At 59.7% G+C, this 19,078-nt stretch overlaps 1 protein-coding gene across 12 annotated transcripts in view; it reads left to right on the top strand.

The window, feature by feature from the left end:
* The first annotated feature begins 1,248 nt into the window (after nt 1–1,248).
* Nucleotides 1,249–19,078, top strand: part of PTPRF (protein tyrosine phosphatase receptor type F) — an 86,653-nt gene continuing 68,823 nt past the window's right edge. For 10 of the 12 annotated variants that reach the window (XM_077845358.1, XM_077845357.1, XM_077845353.1 and 7 more), the window contains exons 1-3: nt 1,249–1,402; nt 9,330–9,406; nt 15,959–16,096. In XM_077845358.1, the coding sequence (XP_077701484.1) occupies nt 16,006–16,096 (91 nt within the window). In that variant the 5' untranslated portion in view covers nt 1,249–1,402; nt 9,330–9,406; nt 15,959–16,005. The remainder of the gene's footprint in view (nt 1,403–9,329; nt 9,407–15,958; nt 16,097–19,078) is intronic. The other 2 variants (XM_077845364.1, XM_077845363.1) reach the window with 1 other exon arrangement.

Genomic DNA, 19,078 nt, shown 5'->3' with positions numbered 1-19,078 from the left:
GTCTGATTCTTAAACAGTGGTGACATGGACTGGGAGGGTGGGTCTGGAGCAGAGGGGAGGGGAGTGCTTTCGTGTCCCCGTGTGTGGCGCTTGCTTTGGAGCTCACCGAGTCTCCCCTCTGAGTGAGGGCTTGGAATGAATCTTCAGGTAAGTATAGGTTTAGCCCAGAAATTTGTAAGGTCAGCATTTGGGTTTGGTATGAGAAGTCAGAAACTCAGTACTGTGGGATTTTGTTTTTGTTATTTATTTATTTATTTATTTATTTAATTTTAAAAATCAGGTTTGGGAGACATTTATCAAGTCTTGAGCTCGGGAACCAGTGAAAGACTTGATTCAGGCTCACAGTTGGAATTGGTATAAGTATTAGGGTGTTGGCTAGCCTCTCGTTCGTGTTGACATCAGGTCAGATAAGAGGAGGGCGAGCCGCGGGATGAAAATTTATGTGGTGTTTCCGCAAAGCTAGTCCCATTAGCCTTGCGTTCTAAGATTATTATCAGAGTTGGGGCAAGTTAGGGTCTTATGTTGCCCCCAAGGATTTGTGGGGTTTCAGGTCAGTATCTGATGACCCAATCCAATTCTGGAATTGGGAATCCCAAGTCAGAAAGTAGTGGTGTTGGCCTGGGACTGGGAGTGCAGTATTGGAGTTTTACGTAAGTCTTGGGGTTCAGAAGAGAGTACTGGGGTTCATAGCAAGGTAGCTGGCTGTTGGGCTTTAGGGTTCACAGAGGGATCTGGGGCTGGGCATTAGTGCTGGGGTCCATTTGCTGACCAGAGCTGGTGCTGGTGTCACTACTAAGCTTAGGCAGGTAGAGATGACAAAGGGGTTTGGAGTCAGAGCTGGTACTTGGGGTGGATATGGGGGTGCCAAGGTGGGGGCAGACTTGGGGGTTCGGAGGCAATATTGTGTGGGAGTGGGCCTGGGCTCCCCGTCAGGCGCAGAGGTGTGGGAGGAGGAAGCGGGGTCCCAGAGGAGGCCCCGGCGCACGGTCGGGGCGGGAGCCCCCGCTGGCACGCGGGCCGCGGCGGGGAGCGCGGGTCGGCCGCGCTGGGGCCGGGCTGGGGCCGGGCTGTGGCCTCGCCGGCCTGGCGGCTCGCGGCTCCGCGGGCCCGAGCGCACGAGGGGAGGGGCGGCGGCGGGCGCGCGCACGGCGGGGGCAGGGGCGCGGGCGCGGGCGCGAGCGGGGCGCGCGGCTGGAGCTGGCGCGGGAGCGGCGGGAGCGGCGGCGGCGGCACGGCGGCGGCAGAGGCGGCGGCTCCGGCTCCGGCTCCGGCTCCGGCTCGGGCTCGGGCTCGGGCTCGGGCTCCGGCGGCGGTGGCGGGAGAGCGACCCGGCGGCGGCGGCGGGAGCAGCGGCCCCGGCGGCTGGGGGGGGACATGCGGACCGACGGCCCCTGGATGGGCGGTGAGTGACCCCCGCCCCCCCCCCCCCGGGCCCCTCCGCACCCCGGCTCCCGCCGCCCCCTCCCCGCGTCCTCCGAGCGCGGTCGGCGGCGCCGCTGCTTAGGCCGGGCCGCGCCCCCACCTGCCGCGCCCGCAGCCCCGGCGGCCCCCCCCTGCCTGGCGGCTCCTCCCCGCGCCGCCCCCGCGGCAGACGCGCCCCCCGCCCGGGCCGCCGCCGCCCGCCGCCCCCCGCCCCCGCCCCCGCCCCCCGCCGCACCTGAGCCGCAGCCCGCGCCCCCTGGTGCAAAGTTTCCCTTCGCGTCCGTGCTCCCGTGCGCGGGCCCGCCTCGCCTCCCCCCGCGGGTGGCCGCGCTCCGGGGGCGGCCCTCCACGGCCCCCCGCCGCCCCCCGCCCCAGCCCCGGGCGGGGCCAGGCCGCGCCCCCGCCCCCGCCCCCGCCCCCGCCCCCGCCGCACGGCGCCCCCTCCCCGCCGGCGGGGGAGCCGCAGCCGACGCGCCCCCGTCTCGCTCGCCGCCCCGGAGCACGTGCGGGCCCGGGGTGCGCCGGCCGCGAGTTCGGGGGCCCCCGCCCGCCTCGGCCGGGGGGGTAAGGGGGGGGGGGGAGGGAGGGGAGGGGCCCCGGCGGGCTTGCGAGACCCGAGGGCCCCGGAGCGACCTGTCCCGTGAGGACGTGTCCGCTCGGACCCGCTCCGGAAAGTTCACTCAGTCGCCGCCCCGCGCCCCGTCCCGTCCCGTCCTGGTGCCCCGGCCCCGTCGCCCTGCCCCCGTCTCAGGCTCAGCTTTTTTGTTTTCCTCCGCGTCTCCGTCTCAGTGCCCTTCAGTGTCTCTGTGTCTCTGTCTCCCTGTGTCACTGCTTCCTGGTCTCCCCCCTGCAGCCCCGGGGTTTTTCCCGCTGTCTGTGGCTCCCTCCCCGGGTCTCTGGGCCCTCCCTCCCCGGGTCTCTGGGCTCTCCCTCCCCGGGTCTCTGGGCTCTCCCTCCCCGGGTCTCTGGGCTCTCCCTCCCCGGGTCTCTGGGCTCTCCCTCCCCGGGTCTCTGGGTTCTCCCTCCCCGGGTCTCTGGGCTCTCCCTCCCCGGGTCTCTGGGCTCTCCCTCCCCGGGTCTCTGGGCTCTCCCTCCCCGGGTCTCTGGGCTCTCCCTCCCCGGGTCTCTGGGCTCTCCCTCCCCGGGTCTCTGGGCTCCCCCTCCCGGGTCTCTGGGCTCCCCCTCCCGGGTCTCTATGTTCCCCCTCCCGGGTCTCCGTGTTCCCCCTCCCAGGTCTCTGTGTTCCCCCTCCGGGGGGTCTCTATGTTCCCTCTCTCTGCTCCTCCTCCCCCCATCTCTGAGTCTGTCTCCCCGGGTCTCTCTCACGTGTGTCCTATTGGTTTTTCCGTGTCTCTGTCTCCCACTGACCAGAATCTCTGCCAGCCCTCCTCAGGCCCCCTCCTCATTTCTCTGGAATGCCGCCTCTCTGGTTCTTCCACCCCAGGATGGGGGAGGGGCTAGCCTTTCTCCCCATTTCAACACCCCCCACCCCCCACCCCCCACCTGGCACCGTGCAGGGCCCCCACCTTGAAACAGGTTGGGGGGTGGGAGCACTGTACCTGAGCTGTGAGCTGGAAGGGAGGAGATTCTCTGGATTCCCTTGAGGGCCACCCGGCAGAGCCTGGGAGACTGGACTGCTGAGTGTCCATGAAGGCTCCAGTTTGGTTCCTGAAGAGACAAGGGCAGGGATCCAGAGTGACCTGGTGCGGAATCTGGCCAGAAAATCCAGGGAAGTGCATTGGGGTGGAAGGCCTAGAGAAGGATCCAGGGGAATCCTTCTGGGGGATCCTCGGTAGTGAGAGATCCCCTGGGAAGGGAAGGGGCTCTGCCAAGGGATCCTTTGGGAGGCATCAGAGATCTGATGGGATCCAGAGGAGGGTCCTGAGAGAAAATCTCAGAAAATTCTGTGCTTGGCGCCTTATTAACTCTTGCTTCAGGGAGCAAGAAAATCCCTGTTTTTCACTGATTGTATGAATGAGCCTAGGGCTTCGAGAAGGAGCAGGTGTAACTTCCCAAGCACAGCCCCCAACATCCGCAGCCCCGGGCATAGGCCACACACTCGCATACACGCACACACCCCTCCATTCCCACACTCAGCTCACCCCACACACACTGCACACCCACTTGCCTTCTTGCCCTCACACTTGCAGACTGGGGCCTGCACAGCAGCCAGAGCTCAGGAATCTGCTTGCACGCCCATGCACCACGCTGTGTGCTTGCTTGTGCCCTCACAGCACCCCTTTGCACATCCTGGGGAGGGGTGTGTGTGCACTCACAGTCTAGCGTGCTCTCCGGCACCCGCCTTCTTGCACATCTTGGCTGGCTCAGTTTCCCCCTTATTATTGGAAATGTGTCTGTAGTTTTGTTTTCTTTTCCAGCTGCTCTTCCTCTTCCCTTTTTCTTTCCTTTAACAAGGAAATTGTTTGAATAGTATTCTTCCCACCCCCTCCCCCTTGTGCGCCCTGCGACTTCTGACCTCCTCTCTGTTCAGCCTTGTTCATCCCATCAGCATGGGGGTGATGTCCAGGGCATTGAGTTGGGGGCCAGTGAAGCAGTTGGTGGGGGGTGGCTGAAAAGCTTTTCTTGGGAATTGGGTTGATATGCAGCAAAATACTGGCCCTGGCAATTTGTGGTCTCTCCACTCTTCCCTCAGGAGTTCAGGGCCCTCTGTCAGGGGGAAGTGGGACCCAGGCCTGTTTGATAGCGACTGTGACATGTGTCACAGCTTCTCCACTCTCCAGCCTGTCCCTTCCTGCACCTCACCTTTATCCCCTGTGAAATGGGACCGCCAGTCCAACCCCGATCGGGCCCCAAGGCTGCTGTGAGAATCTCAGGGAGCCATGTGGCAGTGCATCATCAGCAGTGGCAGGCCCTTCTCGTGTGACTTGACACTGTTATGTGCTTGGGCCAAGCTTGCAGCCAGGGCCCTGCCCTTGAGAAGCTCTTGGTCCCTGGGGGAACAGACTGCATCATGGGAACGCAGAGCAATTCACTAACCTCTTATTGATTCCCGACTGTGTACCAGACACTGGGCTAGGCACTTTCAGCCAGGCTGCCCTGCTTCCTCGGGGACTAGCAGCTGTGTGGAAGAGGCAGCCCTCCCCTCAGGAACCACTGAGGTTGAGCTCAGCATCAGCTCATCTAAAGCAGCCGCGGTCCAGAGCTGAAGTCACAAGGCCGGGGAAGCTGCCTCCACATGAGGCAAGGGAGAGTTCGAGGGTCACAGTGAGATGAGTTCCAGAAGGGACTGAGAGGGGGCTCTCTGAAGTGGGTTTTGAGGAATGAACAGGAGTTTTCTGGTTGAACAAAGGGCTCTCCAGGCAGGGAAAAAAAAAAAAGACTGTGAGTGAAGACTCCGAGGTTGAGGTGTTGTAAGGTAGCGCAGATCACAGAGGATCCTTAATGCTCTGTAAGTAACTGTGATTTTACTCTGAGAATATAGAAGGGAGACACCAAAGATTTAAAGCTTGGGCGGGGGTGGAATGAGCTATGATCAGATTTACATTTCCGGAAGAGGATCTGTGGCTCTGGGAAGCGGACGGACCCAGGATGCCCAGTGAGGGGAGTGCGGATGAATCAGGCAAGAGGTGGCGGTGTCTTGGATAGGGCAGTAGCGTGGAGCCACTTAGAAGGCCCATTTAATTTATCAGGACAGAGTGATTATGGGAGGCGGGGGTGGAAGAGAGGAAGAGGAAGGGGTCCAGGCTCCTGGGGTGACCGCGTGGGGCCTCAACTGAAGGCCTCACTGAGCTGGGAACAGGGAGGAGAGATAGATTTAGGGGCCAGATAAGGAGCTCGAGCTTCTGGTTGGACTTGTTGTTGAGGTACTTAGGACACTTGAGTTCCAGGAGGGGCTGGAGTGAGGATCTGGAGTTTGGGAGAGAAATCCAGGCCAGAGGAGGGGCGGAGAGAGGTCGAGAGAGTGTGGGGCTGTGCCCTGCAGTGGTTAGTGCAGGCTCTGGTTCCTCGCTGCTCTGGTGCCATTCCACTTGCAGCAGTGTGACCTTGAGCAAGTTGCTTAAGGTCTCTGACTCCGTTTGCTCCTTTGTGGGATGGACGGGAATAAGACAATCCATGCCTCATGGGGTTGTGACGGGGATTAAGGTGGAACATGCAGAACGTGCTTAGAACAGGGCCTGGCCTCTAGTCAGCACGATATCTCAATAGCATTAGAGATAGCGTCGTAATCCTCATGGACGGGACTGGTGCACACCCACCCCCATCAGAATCCTGGGGGGGCGACGAGGCGCCTTTGAAACTTAAGGTTAGGGCACCCACCCATCTAAACTAATTGCAATTCCAAACTGAGGTGAGCAGGTTGGGGGAGCTCAGCAAGGAGCCTGCGTGGCCCCCAGCTGCCCACCCTCGTCTTCATCTGTGGGCCTGGGAGTGTTGCTCAGGTGTATTTGAACTTCCGGGGGGCTGGTGTGAGACTAGAGGCCTCAGCGTGCTCAGGACCCTCTTGCCCCACCCCACCGGGGTCCTGGGCGTCTAATGAGGCCCTGCACTGGTCTGAGGTCCAGATGCTCTGGTCTCTGTGTGTCCCTAACTTCCAGATCTGAGAACAGTGGCTTTTGCTCCTCAGTGGTGGTTCAGCTGCTGCCTCTGGGGACTGTACCCGGTGTAGCCAGAGGACCCGCGTGGGAGGCTTGCCGGGTCTCTCTCTGCTCTTCTAGATTTCGGGCTCACTCCCTGTCCCGCTGCTGGGCAGGGTTCCAGGTGCGGCGTGTGACCGAGAGCCCTGCTGGGGGCCAACCCCGGGCTGGAGCCAGGGCCTCTTACCTGATCCCAGTCATTGCTGCCCACCCTCACTTCTGAGGCCTTCCTGGGTGCCAGCCAGCGATTCCAGACTTGGGTTCAGAACCAGTCGGGTCCTTTCCGAGTAGTTTTCTAGTTGGTTTTCTGGGTGCGTCTGGTGCCCTGGGTTTGTCCCAGGATGAGTCTAGAGTGTTTCTGGGAGCTGCTGCTGGTGAATGTAAGGGGTGACTGCCTGTCTAGGTCGTTTCGGGGCCAGTTTGGTGCTGGGCTGCTGTGGTCCCGGGTACTGTCCTGGCCGTTCCAGAATGCTGCCCTGGTGGTGTTCTGTGTACTTCAACGCCTCTCCAAGTGCCAAGTTTTGTCTGTGCCCGTCTTGTCCGTTCTCTGACCCACCGCCAGGCCATTTTGGACAAATACCTCTTTCCAGGTGTGACTCCTGGTCATCTTAGAGCACTGCTCCTGGCGTGGCCTTGGGAGTGGCGTTAGTGCCAGCTGGCTTAGGGGACCCTCCCATTCCTGCCTCAGACTCTGTCCCCTGCCCCAGGGTCCCTGAGCAACGGGAGAGCCAACAGCCTCACAGGCGGCCCCGGGAGGCCCCAGCGGGCGTCCCCGACAAACCGGCCTTTGAGGCTGGGACATGGAAGCTGGTTTGTCTGGCCGGACCCGCCCAGCAGCCCGCGTGCGGGGAGCAGCGGCCACAGGGAACGTTGTGGAATCTCCTGGACCTGGGCGGGGAGGCGCGCGGCCGTCCTGAGGGCCAGGGCTTGGGTCGGGCAGGGGCAGGGGCCTGTGGGGCCAGAGAGAGGGTGAGCTGCGGGTCCGCCCGGGATGGCGGTGGGTTGGCGAGGCCCGCCTCGGGCCCCTGGGGGCCTTCCGTCAGTGAGGACGCCGCGTGTTGGCAAAGGCCGTCGGTCTCGAGGGGGCACGATCCCGGGTGCGGGAGGCTGGTGCGGGTGGGCGAGGGCGCTCCTGACCCCCGGCCCGGGGGTCCGTTTGGGGAGGAGCCCCCCGCGACGTGCGGCCTGCGCTGAGGGGCCCCAGGGCCCGCGTCGCTGAGCTGGGATGTGGTGGTGACGAGACTGTGTGGGCCTGTCACCCCCCCCCCGGGACGGCGCCCACGCTGGTGGGGGGCTCCGTGATGATTCTGGAGGGAAGAGTGGGGCTGAGTGGATGTGTGTGCCGGCGGAGGAGGCATCCAGGGGCACACCTTCATTTTAAAAATTATAGAGAAGCAGAAAGTCAAAAATAAATATTGCTGCTGAAGCTTCTTTGAAGGCTGCACGTATGCCGGTGTGGTTCTTCCGAGCTGGGGTGTTTTCTCTGAACTCATTCATGTGTTCATTCACCCATTCGGCACATCCTGATGGAGCACCTACTATGCACCTGCTCTCTGCTGGGTGCTGGCGACACGCACCTGAGCCGGGCACACACCAGGCGCATGGTCATGACTCAGGGACCACTCAGCAGTTGTACGGGAAAATAATTAGCGGGGCGCCTGGGTGGCTCAGTAGGTGAAACATCTGCCTTTGGTTCAGGTCCTGGGATCAAGCCCCACATCAGGCTCCCTGCACAGCAGGGAGCTTGCTTCTCCCTCTCCCTCTGCCGCTGCCTCTGTTGTGCACTCTCTGCGTTTCTTTCTGTCAAATAAACACAATCTTTTTTAAAAATTAAAAAAAAAAAACAAAAAACAGGCAGCCTGGGTGGCTCAGCGGTTTAGCACCTGCCTTCAGCCCAGGGTGTGATCCTGGGGTCCCAGGATCGAGTCCCATGTCGGGCTCCCTGTGTGGAGCCTGCTTCTCCTGCCTGTGTCTCTCCCTCTCCCTCTCTCGCTCTCTCTCTCTCTCTCATGAATAAGATTTATTTATTTATTCATAAATAAATAAATCTTTTTAAAATATTTTATTTATTCATAGACACAGAGGCAGAGACACAGGCAGAGGGAGAAGCAGGCTCCATGCAGGGAGCCCGATGTGGGACTCGATCCCGGGTCCCCAGGATCACACCCCAGGCTGCAGGCGGTGCCAAACTGCTGCACCACCGGGGCTGCCCAATAAATAAATCTTTAAATAAATTTTTTTTAAAGGGGACGCCTGGGTGGCTCAGTGGTTGAGCGTCTGCTTTTGACTCAGGTCGTGATCCTGGTCCATTGGGCTACCCGCATAGAGCCTGCTTCTCCCTCTGCCTGTGTCTCTGTGTGTCTCAAGAACTAACTAAGTAAATCTATCTATCTAATCTCTCTTAAAGATAAAATAATCCGCGTAGTCTGGGATGTCATGGAAAGCCTCCCTGAGAAAGTGCCATTGGCTCTGAGATCTAAGGGTACATGGCATAAGAGCATGGGCAGCACATTTCAGGCACTGACAAGGCTGGAGACTGCACAAAATGTGGCACATTTGAGGAGCAGAAGAGGAAGTTCTTGTGGTTGGCTGGCAGGCCAGAGCTTGGGCAGGTGGGGCTGCAGAGGTGGGCGGGGCCTCAGCTCTGCTGGAGGGGTGGTGGCTGGAGGGATGTGCTGGAGGGGTGGTGGCTGAAGAGGTGACTGGAGGGATGGTGGCTGGAGGAGTGACTGGAGGGGTGACTAGAGGGATGGTAGCAGGAGGGTTGACCGGGAGGGATGGTGACTGGAGGGGTGGTGGCTGGAGGGGTGGTGGCTGGAGGGGTGACTGGAGGGGTGGTGGAGGAGCGCAGACACCAGTTTGCCGACTTAAGTGGGGGGCTCAGTCCATGCATGTTGCTCACGGCTGGTACCTGGATGAAAGCCCTACACATAGATGCTCAGGAGTCCTGAGAAGAATGAGTGAGTGAGCGAGTAAAGAGATGGGCATTTTTACTGAATGGCGATTGTCCTGTACGAATAGTTTTTCCCCCCCTTAAAGAGCAGGGTTTTGTTTTTTTTTTTTTTTTTAAGATTTTATTTATTCATGAGAGAGGCAGAGACACAGGCAGAGGGAGAAGCAGGCTCCATGCAGGGAGCCTGACGCAGGACTCGATCCTGGGTCTCCAGGATCACGCCATGGGCCAAAGGCAGGTGCTTAATGCTGAGCCACCCAGGGATCCCCAAAGAGCAGGTTTTGAATGTCTTTCTGTGTCGGGTATACTCTGCTGTGATGAAATTCTTGGTGTTTTCTCATCCTTTACTCTCTCTCCAGGAAGGAGCGGAGACCCCCATGCCCTGCCCTCAGAGCTGGTTGTCCAAGAGTGACTGACGTGAGCCAGCAGAGACCTGGTGAGTGTGCCCCAGGAGGTGGCAGGGGTCAGGGGCACAGAGGGATCCCGTGAGCCAGGCTGAGCACTCGGATTGGGATGCAGGCTGGTGGTGAGCCACGGAAGGGTCACCACTGGATGCATGACATGGTCCAGTGTGCATATGGCTGAGCAACGGCGAAGGAGCAGGGAGGTGGGGATAGAGGTGGAGAGAAGAGATGTGAATGCTGTTTTGGGGCGCAGAGGAGACAGGACAGGGTGAAGGGCTGAATGTGGGACATGAGGGAGGAGGGGAGGTGTCAAGGATGGTGCCGGGTGTCTGGCCAGAATGCTTGATGGAGGTGGGTGGGGAGCGAGATACAGATCGTCAGCTGCTGTAGGTGTGAAATAGGCTTCTGGGACTTCACACTGGGATTTGTCTGCTTCTCCATTCTCCATGTTTCTGAGGAAAAGTCTGTTCCCATCAACCGTACGTTGTGGTAGGAAGAGCAGGGGACTCCCGAGATCCAGGTACCTCCTACTGTGTCTCTTTCACGTCCGCTTCTCCTCCTGTCTTTCTACCAGAAGCACAGAGCAGGTGGAGTGAGGCAGGGCTGGAAAGGGTGAAGTTGGAGATAGAGCTGATGAGCTTTGGACATCTGGCTAAAGACTCTAGACTTTTTCCTGAGGGTGATATGGAGTCACTGAAGGTTCTTAGGCAGAGAAGTATCATCCGTGGATCCATCTTTCCATCTGCCCATCTGCTCAGTCCTGAAACTGTGTCTACTATGGAATCAGGCAGTCAGATTCGCTTGAGGGCCGTGATCGCCTTCACTTTTCTGTAAGGCCGTGGGGGCGTTGGTTTGTGTGCAGGGTGGACGGGGAGAAGCCTGAGGCAGGAGGCCCCCCGAAGAGGTATACAGATCCGAGGCCTCACCAACATCGGTGGTTGGTGCAGAAGGCACACAGATTTGGACTTACTGACCTGTTGGGTGTGTGGGGTACAGAAAAGGGACAGTTTGGCTGGCTTGGGAGCCCAGGTCAGCGGTAGCACTCATCACTAAGATGGGGACCTGGACGAGGGGCGGGACAGGGAAGGGTAAGTTCTGGTTGGGTCATCTTCCGTAGGTCCTGGAAGGCCCAGCCCATGGCTCTCTGGTTCCTCTCCCTACCCTGTGGTTCAGGGCCCAGTCAGGCCCACTGAATACTCCTGTCTGATCAACTGATGAGGAGGGTCATGAATGGGCCCAGCCTAGGCAGGCAAGGGGATGAGCATGCATTGGGTGTCTGCTAGGGGCCAGGTCCTGTGTGTGGCGAGGTGGACATTGGGGTAGCATAGAGGGTGTGGCAGGAAGGCTGCGTCACTGGTGGGAAGGGTCAGCTGGGGAGGGTGGATGTGGGGCTACCATGTGTCCCTTCACCTGTCCATCCTCAGATGTTGGGTCCCATCACCTGGGAGCCCATTCTCAGCAAAAAACATACCTGAAAATGGAGCTGTGTCTTCTAGGGAGGCCGCTTGCTGAGGCATGTGCGAAGGGCCGTGGGAGATGTGTGTAGGGCCTGGCTCCTGGAGGCGAGGCTGACTTTGACGGGGAGGGGAAGATGCCCTGAGGTCCTGAGGCCCACGTACAGCTGATACAAGAGCCAGGCTGGGGTGCCTTCGGGTAGAGAGTCCGAGGTGCTCCTGGGGGACTGGGCTCTGGGGTCAGCCCTAGCCTGCATCAGCAAAGCATCTTGCTGTCTATGTCAGGGTTTCTCAACCTCAGTACTGTTGACTTTTTGGACCAGACAATCCTTTGTTGTGGGGGGCTGGCCTATTCCTGTAAGATATCCAGCAGCATCCCTTGTTTCTTCCCACTGGATGCCAGCAGCACCTGGCCCCCCACCCCGCCTCCTCCACTCTTGACAATGAAAAGTGTCTGCAGACATTGCCTGACTCCCATGGGGTTGGGGGGGCAGATGCAGGATCACCCTGGATTGAGAACCACTGGCCAACACCACCTCTTACTGCCTTCACTAAACTGGGGAGGGTCCCCCGGGGGATTTACAGGGATGGGTCACCTGAGCTGAGTTCTAAGGGGTGAGTAGGTGGCTGAGGGCAGAGAAGGGCATTCCCCCCAGTAGAGAGAACAGCAAGTACAGAGGCCTGGAGGTGCTGCTGAGCACTAACCCCAGGGAGGCTCCGCCGCCGGAGGAAGGAACCTGGAACGCTGGGGGCTCAGGGTCCGTAGCTGTAAGCAGGTGCCTCCTCTGGTCCCCTTGGTCTTTGCCAGCTTCACCCCTGCTGGCCCTTGTGCCACCTGGAGAGACTCTGGGATGCTCTTCCTCAGATCCCCTCCATTCCCAGGGGGGCCCAAGGAGCCGAGGGCTGTGAGAGGGTAGGGGGCCCCGCTGTAGGAGGGTGGGTGGGCCGCTGCAGGCTGTGCCCACAGACTCTGGCCACCCGGCTGAAAGAGGGAAGCTGCCTGCTGCCGGCTGCCTCCTTCCCCGGGGCCAGGGTCGTGGCTGAGACTGATTTATTCCTGTCATAATCCGGCGGTCGGTTTGGTGAGAGTTGGAAACATGTTGGTTTTCCTTCCCAAGTGTAACAAGGCCTGTTTCCGCCTCCGCGGCCGCTGCTGCAGTGCCACGCGGTGAACTGTCCAGGACATGACAAAAGGGTTCGTGGGTGAGAGCTGCCCGTGGGTGAGAGCGTGAACGGCTCCGGCACTCCCCGCATGCCTGGCTCCCAGGCCCCTGTCGCCCAGGCACTGGTCACTTCTCTAGGCCAGCCCCTCGGGGGGGCCCCGGGTACCCTCCTCTCATTGATGTCCATTTTGGGGCCCCAGCCTCCAGGGAGCCAGGGTCCCGGTCTGGTGGTGGGGGAGCTGTAGGAACAGGTGGTATTTGGAGACTAATTAATATTTGTGAATAATAACACGTGCCCAAGGGAAACAAATCAATCTGTGTTTGCATATTCATGAAGAGGACTCAGAATGATCCCAGCTGTTCTCCAGCCAGGGATCCCCCCCATCCCTGGCATAGCACGGTGTCTCGGGTGGGAGGGACCCACTGAGGCTGGCCGGGGTGCTTAGGTCGGGCTGCACGGAGGTGACGTGGCCTCCCTGTTACCTACACTTCTATGACGTTCTTATTTGCATCTTGTGGCTTCGTGTGCTTCCTTCCTTTTTCCTCAAAGCAGTGATTCCCAGACTCTTCGATTTCGCAAACCAGTACACTTTGCAAAAGTACTTGGGGTTCAGACACAGGAATGGCAATTTTTTATTTTACCAAGTAAGGACATTATAGAAAATACTGCTCTCTGCTGTCACCGTATTGCATACAAGAAAGGACATTTTAACACCAAAACACAATTTGAGAAGAAAGGACAGTTCTTCCCAAGAAAGGGCATTTGGCGGCTTCACACTGACGTAGCAAAGAAAAAGGATATATCAAAACCATTCTGAGTGTAGGAAAACCGTGCCCACTTATGTCCCTGTAACGTCGCCCAGTATGGACGCACAGCATTGTTTTCCTGCCCAAGTACGTCAGGGAGGTAGAACCAGTGGCCCAGTGCATTTCAGAGACAAGCCTTTGTTAACGCCCGGAGCTCAGGCCTTGCTCTCATCTCAGCTGTCGGGACCCTAGGCTCACCCAGCCATGCTGGGGCAAGTGGATGCTCAGCCCTTAACACGGTCGTGCTGGATTCAGAAGGTTCTCGGCGACCCCAGTAAGGTCAGCATCAGTCCCCCAGTCCCTGCTCCTCTCCCACCTTCTCCCCACAGGTGACCCCAGGCACTCTGGGGTGGGGATACAGTGAGGCCCAGGGACCCAGGACTTGGAGGAGGGGGGTCCCGGAGCTGGGGGCAGCTCGCTCTCGCCAGGAGCTGGTGACGGAGAAGCCCTGGCTTGGACAGCAGTGTGGTTGCCGGAGGAGTTCCCTGAGAACGTGTCCATGTCTGTGTGTCCCCTGTGTCTCCGCCTCTGGGTAGCCTCGTCCCTGAGTCCATGGGCCTCTGGGAGAAGCTCTTTGCAGAGAGAGGGAACGTCTTTGTTTTCACCTTCTCCACCTTGCCGTGTCTGCACAGCTTGCTGGTATCCCAGAGTCAGATACATAGGCCCAAATTCTCCTCTGACACCCACGGCCCAGAATCTTATCCTAGACTGTACCATGTGACATCTGTTCTGGAGTTAGGCCCCATCCATGGTGGCTGTCCTGGGGACTCACACCCCTTTGATATCGGTACCAGGGATGGACACCCCATGACATCTGTGTCTGGGGGGGTACACCTCTACAATAACGTAATGGGAAGTTAGGCCCCTGTAATGTCTGTTGGGCAACTGGACCCTCTGTCCCCACTCACGCCATGTCTGGCCCGGACAGCTATGCCCCACCACAATGTCTCCACCTGGGAGTTACGGTTCTGTGATTCCTGTACGTAGGCCGACGCGGGGCTATGCTTCCGTGATCATCATCCTGGGGAGTCACGTCCCATGCTGTTGTGCCGTGTGCTTGTACCTCTGTGACATCTCTTCTTTGTAGCTTTATCCCCTTTATTTCGTGCCAGGGAGACCTGCCATGATGTGTGTTACAGAAGTGTTACCTGCGGTGTCTACACTGGGGATGGTGTGCACACCCAGAATGCTTGTACCTGGGAGCGAAAGCTCTGCGAATATGGTGTTGTCGTACCCCACGATGCCTGGCCTCAGCCCCTGTGCCCCTGCCTGTCAGTGCAGCATGCCCCTGCGCTGTAAACCCGTGGTCTCTGTATGGGGGGCGACAGGATGGTTGTGTCAGGGGGCCGTGCCCCTGCTGGCCAGGCAGTTCGCCGCCTGATGTCTGCTAAGAGGATTCTGTTGTTGATTCCCTGGCTCCACCCCAGCGATGGCCACGCTCAGACCGGGCCTTCGTGATACGGGGGCCTCCATCGCAGGCTGGCGATACCTGGCATCATGGTGGGGACGCCCTCTGTCCTGGTCGCAGCCACCTGAACTTTGTGACTGTCGAGTGGAACCGCAGGCTTGGTGTGAATGGGCCCCGATGCCCTCCATGCCCCTTCAGCTCTCTTGCTTTTGTTTCTCAGCTCCCATCTAGGACTTTAAGCAAGATCTCAGGCCAGAGGGCATCTCCCTTTGTGTGTAGCCCCTGCCCCACTTCACGGCCCTGCCTGTTTTGCCTTAGCGACTTTGCTTACCTAGCACCCTCCGATTTTAGGACCTTAGTTCAAGTTCCAGAAAGGAGCAGAGCCATCTCTGAGCCCCATCACTTCCTTGCCATTCTCTTACTGTCGTGGGTCAGCGGGTACCTGGGTCTTATCAGGGCTCTCCCACCAGAGCCCGTGGGTACCACCGCCTGGGCCCGGGGTGTGTTCATCATCACTCCCTCCCTGCTGCATCCCCTGTTGTGCTCTCAGAGCATCATTGAGGGGCTTCTCATGTACCAGCCACCTGCTCAGAGTAAGGCGTGGGCGGAGCTAGTGTGCACCGTTGTGGATCCCCTGACGCCCCCTGGGTGGGGGGCCGTAGGAGAGAGCCCCTTGGAAGCTCACCATCGGGGCTGTAGAGCGAGAGCAGTGCAACTGTGGTGCGTGTTGTGGCCGTGCCAAAGGCTTCTCGCAGGTGCCAGGCAGACTGGGAAGGACGCACCTGGCAGAGGAGCCCTGTGAGCAATCTCAGCACAGCCTTCCCTGCGTACAGGTGCCCGCCTCAGTCTGGAAGGCTGTTCTGAGAGAGCTGCTCCCAGAAGCTTGATCTGCCATGGGCCACCAGGGCAAGGGCGGAGGAGGCGTGGGTGGAATCTGCGGGTCTGGCACCCCCATTCCTGGCCACTAGGGACTCCGTGTGGTTTCCTTTTGGAGTGGGAAGGAGCCATGGGAATTGGGTAGGACGAGGGTGGCCGGGCAGGGCAGCTACGACTTGTCAAGAGCACGTCCTGGCGAGCCCGGACGGGTTGTGGCTTTGGCTCCAAGCCTCAGATACCTGGATTCTGTCTGCTGCTAACAAGTCTGTGCTCTGGGGCCTGTACTCAGCATGCGGGGCCTGGCCCACTGCCTCCGGGCTCCCCGCTGAGGAGACCAGAGACCGTGGGATGCCCCGGGGACACCAGAGTCCCAGGCCTGCATGGGTCTGCTACCTTCTCAGGCTCCCTGTCTCTGGCTTGTTTAGTCTGTGTGTCTGTGTCCAGCCCTGTTTCCTATTCCTGTCCCCTTATGAGGCAAGTTGGGAACCCACAGTCTGGGACAGAACAGCCCTGTACAGATCTTCTGGTCCCAGTGACCCCCTGCCCTCCTACTCAGGTTTACAGAATGACCTGAAGGCCTCTTGTGCTGTCTCTCGCCCGACAGTGTCTGTCAGGTTATCCTTGGCGTTGGAGAGGAGCCTGGGTCGTCACAGGGCTCTGGGTCTGGGTGGCCATGACCCAGTCTGAAGTCGAGGAGGCGGTGGGTGGGGGGTGCGATAGGGACACTGTTAACACTGTCTGTTGAACTAGGCTCTGGATGGTCGGTAAGGATGAGCGGGCTCTGGGGGGTGAGCAGGGTCCAGGAGGCAGCATGGGGGGGTGATAGGGACACTGTTGCACACCAACTGACTGGCTCTGCCCTTCTCTCCATCACAGGTTGACTGTGGCTGTGGTGGTGGCTGGCCGTGGTGCTAGAGCCCCGAATGGCCCCTGCGCCAGCCCCACGGAAGACGATGGTGCCCCTTGTGCCTGCGCTCGTGATGCTTGGCTTGGTGGCAGGTGCCCATGGTGACAGTAAGTCTGGCCCCTCAGGGTGCAGGACCTCTCGGGTCCAAAGGTGGTGGTCGTAGGATTCTAGGCTGGGGGACGCGACCAGCTACCATGAGGGGTGGGATAGTCCAATACCTACCCAGACCCACTGCCCTAGAGAGACACCCCTGCTTCAGTTAGAGAACCCGCCCTCCAAGAAGTGGTCCAGCCCCATGCTTCCTAGGAGCATCCTGGGGAATGCCTGCATGGCCCTTAAGGCGCTGCAGGGTGGAGTGTGTCTAACTGTAACCCGTTGTATGGAACTGGGGTGAGACCTGACCAGGATTCATGTGGTCATCGGGTGACACGCTCAGGCGTGTAGCGTGTCTGCCACTGCAGATCTGTGCCGAGGACCCAGGGTGAGCCATGTCAGGGTTGAGTGGGAATAGGGGGTGGCACACGGGGGAATGTGTACGGGTGTGTGAATGGAGTGCCAGATGTGTCCGCAGGTCCAGGGAGTGAGAGGAAACCAGAGCCACCACAGCCCTTTCCCTAGGCCAGACCCTTGGGATTCAGATGTGGGGACACTGAGCCCCTCCTTCCCCTTCTCCACCACCTTTAAGGCAAAGGGTAATCCCCCTTCCCCCAGCCCTTCAGCCTGCGGAGTGGGAGGGGGTGGGGTGGGGGGCTCTGTGTGTGTGTGGATGTGTGTGTGTGTGTGCGTGTGGGGATATGTGTATTGGGGGAAGTGGGATTGTCCCCTGCCCAAATCCAACTCCGAACTTTCATCCCTTTCCTGCTGCCCTTCCCCCTGCCTGGCACTAGGAGACTGGCCGCAGCCCGCCCCGTCACCATGGTTACCACTGCTTGGTTACTGGTGGGAGGCGGAGCACAGGGCAGATTTAGCCAATCTGCACGCTGACTGGGAGGGGTGAGGTCGGAGCCAAGGTCCCTGGGGGCAGGGGCTGTTCCCAGCCTGTCCGGAGCCCAGAGGTGGCCAAGGGCCAACCTGGAGGTCAGCCTGGGTGACAGTGGGCCATAGGGCTTCCCTCACCCCCCACTCTAAGTATCTGGGCACTCATCTGTCTCCTTGCCCCACCCAGGCCCTTTCTCCTAATGGCTCATTAATTATTCAGGACCAGATCCTGGAGAGGGGTGGGACTCGGGCACCCCGCCCTTTGTCCTCTGAGGCTGGGCCCTGGTGGGGCTAGTAGGGCCCAGGAAGGGGAGGGCGTTCCTCCTGGGGGGGGCGGTGCAGTGAGGGGTGGTGGGAGCTTTGAGGTGCAGGCCAACGGAGGGCTGGGCAAGCAGGAGCAGGGCCAGGGTGGGGGTGGGGGGGGTTGATCTCCAGGCCTGGCCGGGGCTGCTGGAGAGAGCTTGAGCCTGCAGGGGCAGGTTGGAGTAGAAGTCACTGGGTGTGACTCTGACGTTGGCAGGGAGGCAAAGGCTTGTCAACAGTCAGGTGTGGTCAGTAGCCCTTGGACGCTGAAGTACTGTCCTTGCTCCCCGACCTCACCCTGGACACTCTTACGGCCTTTGGACAGGAGCTTGAGGGCAGAGGGAGGAGCGCCCAGCTGGGCTTTCAGACAGCGCATCCTGGGAGACCGCCTCCCCCTCCTGCGCAGACTGAGACATGCCCTAACGCGTACCCTCATCCCCCCAGACCTGCTCTCCTTCCTGCCTTCTCTCTCCTAGCGAATTGGCATTACCACCCACCCCGCCACCCAAGTCAGAACCTGGGGCCTCCTCCCTGTCTCATACCCCACATCTAATCCATCACCAACTTCTTTTGCTTCTCCCTTTTAAATATCTTTGGAATGCATCCACCTTCCCCTCCGCTGCCTCCCCCCAAGCCACCCTCAGCTCTCGCTTGGGCTTTCACACGCAACTGCCTTCTGATGGCTTCCTGCCTCCGTGCCCTCGCGATCCAATCCTCCTTCCAGCGTGAGAGCCTGACTGTGTCACCCCTCAGTTTGAGATCCCTCACTCTCCTCCCCTGTTGCCTTCAGGATCAAGCCTAGGGGTCTCAGTGCTTCTCAAGGCCCTGCATTTTCCAGGCTCTGCCAACCTCCTCCTTCACTCTGCCCCCCTCCCCCACCCCGTACTCCCGCCATGCTGACTTCTCTGCCCCTCGTGTGCTCCCCAGGCCCCTGTTCCTTCGGATCCCTCTGCTTGGAATGCTCTTCTCATCCCCTCACCTGGCCAGTTCCCATACACTTCCTCCAGGAGTCTGGGTCATGTGCTACTTGGGGGGCAGAGTGGAACGATTTTTGGAGCAGAGTCCCAGAACCTCCATGCTGGTCCCTCAAGACCCAGAACCCAGAGACCAGGGTCTGGAAGGTAGGAACCAGCTGGAGATGCTGAAATAGGGTGAGTGGGGCTCTGCTCCCACGCAGAGAGCTGTGGGAAAGGGGCCTGGGCTGGGAGCTGTGGGGACCTGGCCCCAGGAGGCAGGGTCTGTCTCACAGGCCTGCCTTACACTACACACCCTTTTGGATCTGTACTCCTCCCACTGTGACCAGGCTTAGGCTGGGCTTGGGAGACTTCTAGCCAGGGTGAGTGGGCAAACGTGAATGGAGCTGCTGCAAAAGGTAGGGCAGGTGCCCCGGAGAATTGACGACCGGGGCAGTGAAGCGCGGAGCAGACAAATGTGTTTCTATAGGCCTCTTAACGAGACAAATGAATGGGAGCCCTGGCCTCTGAGGGGAGCAGAGGGAAGGGGAGTGGAGAAGCAGCTGCCAAGAGTTAGCCCAGAGGCCCCCGAGTTAATGCCGAGTCAGCTCCAGTGGAGACCCAGGCACGCGGGGCTTGGGCAGCTCCCTGAGCCCAGCCTTTGTGCTTTGAGTAGGCTAGAGATGGTTCCAAGCAGGAAGAGGTTTCTCCTGCTTTAACGTGCGAGTCAGGTGCTACATGGCCGCACAGGCCTGCCTTTGAGACCCGGAACCCACAGCGGGGCTTCTGTTGGGGGTGGCACCAGCACAGAGGTAGTGACCTAAGTCCCTAGTAGAGCCATTGGGAGGCTTCCCG

Source organism: Canis aureus, chromosome 13 (assembly GCF_053574225.1).
Source record: "Canis aureus isolate CA01 chromosome 13, VMU_Caureus_v.1.0, whole genome shotgun sequence".
Lineage (NCBI taxonomy): Eukaryota > Metazoa > Chordata > Mammalia > Carnivora > Canidae > Canis > Canis aureus.
This window is presented reverse-complemented; position numbering and strand designations above follow the sequence as displayed.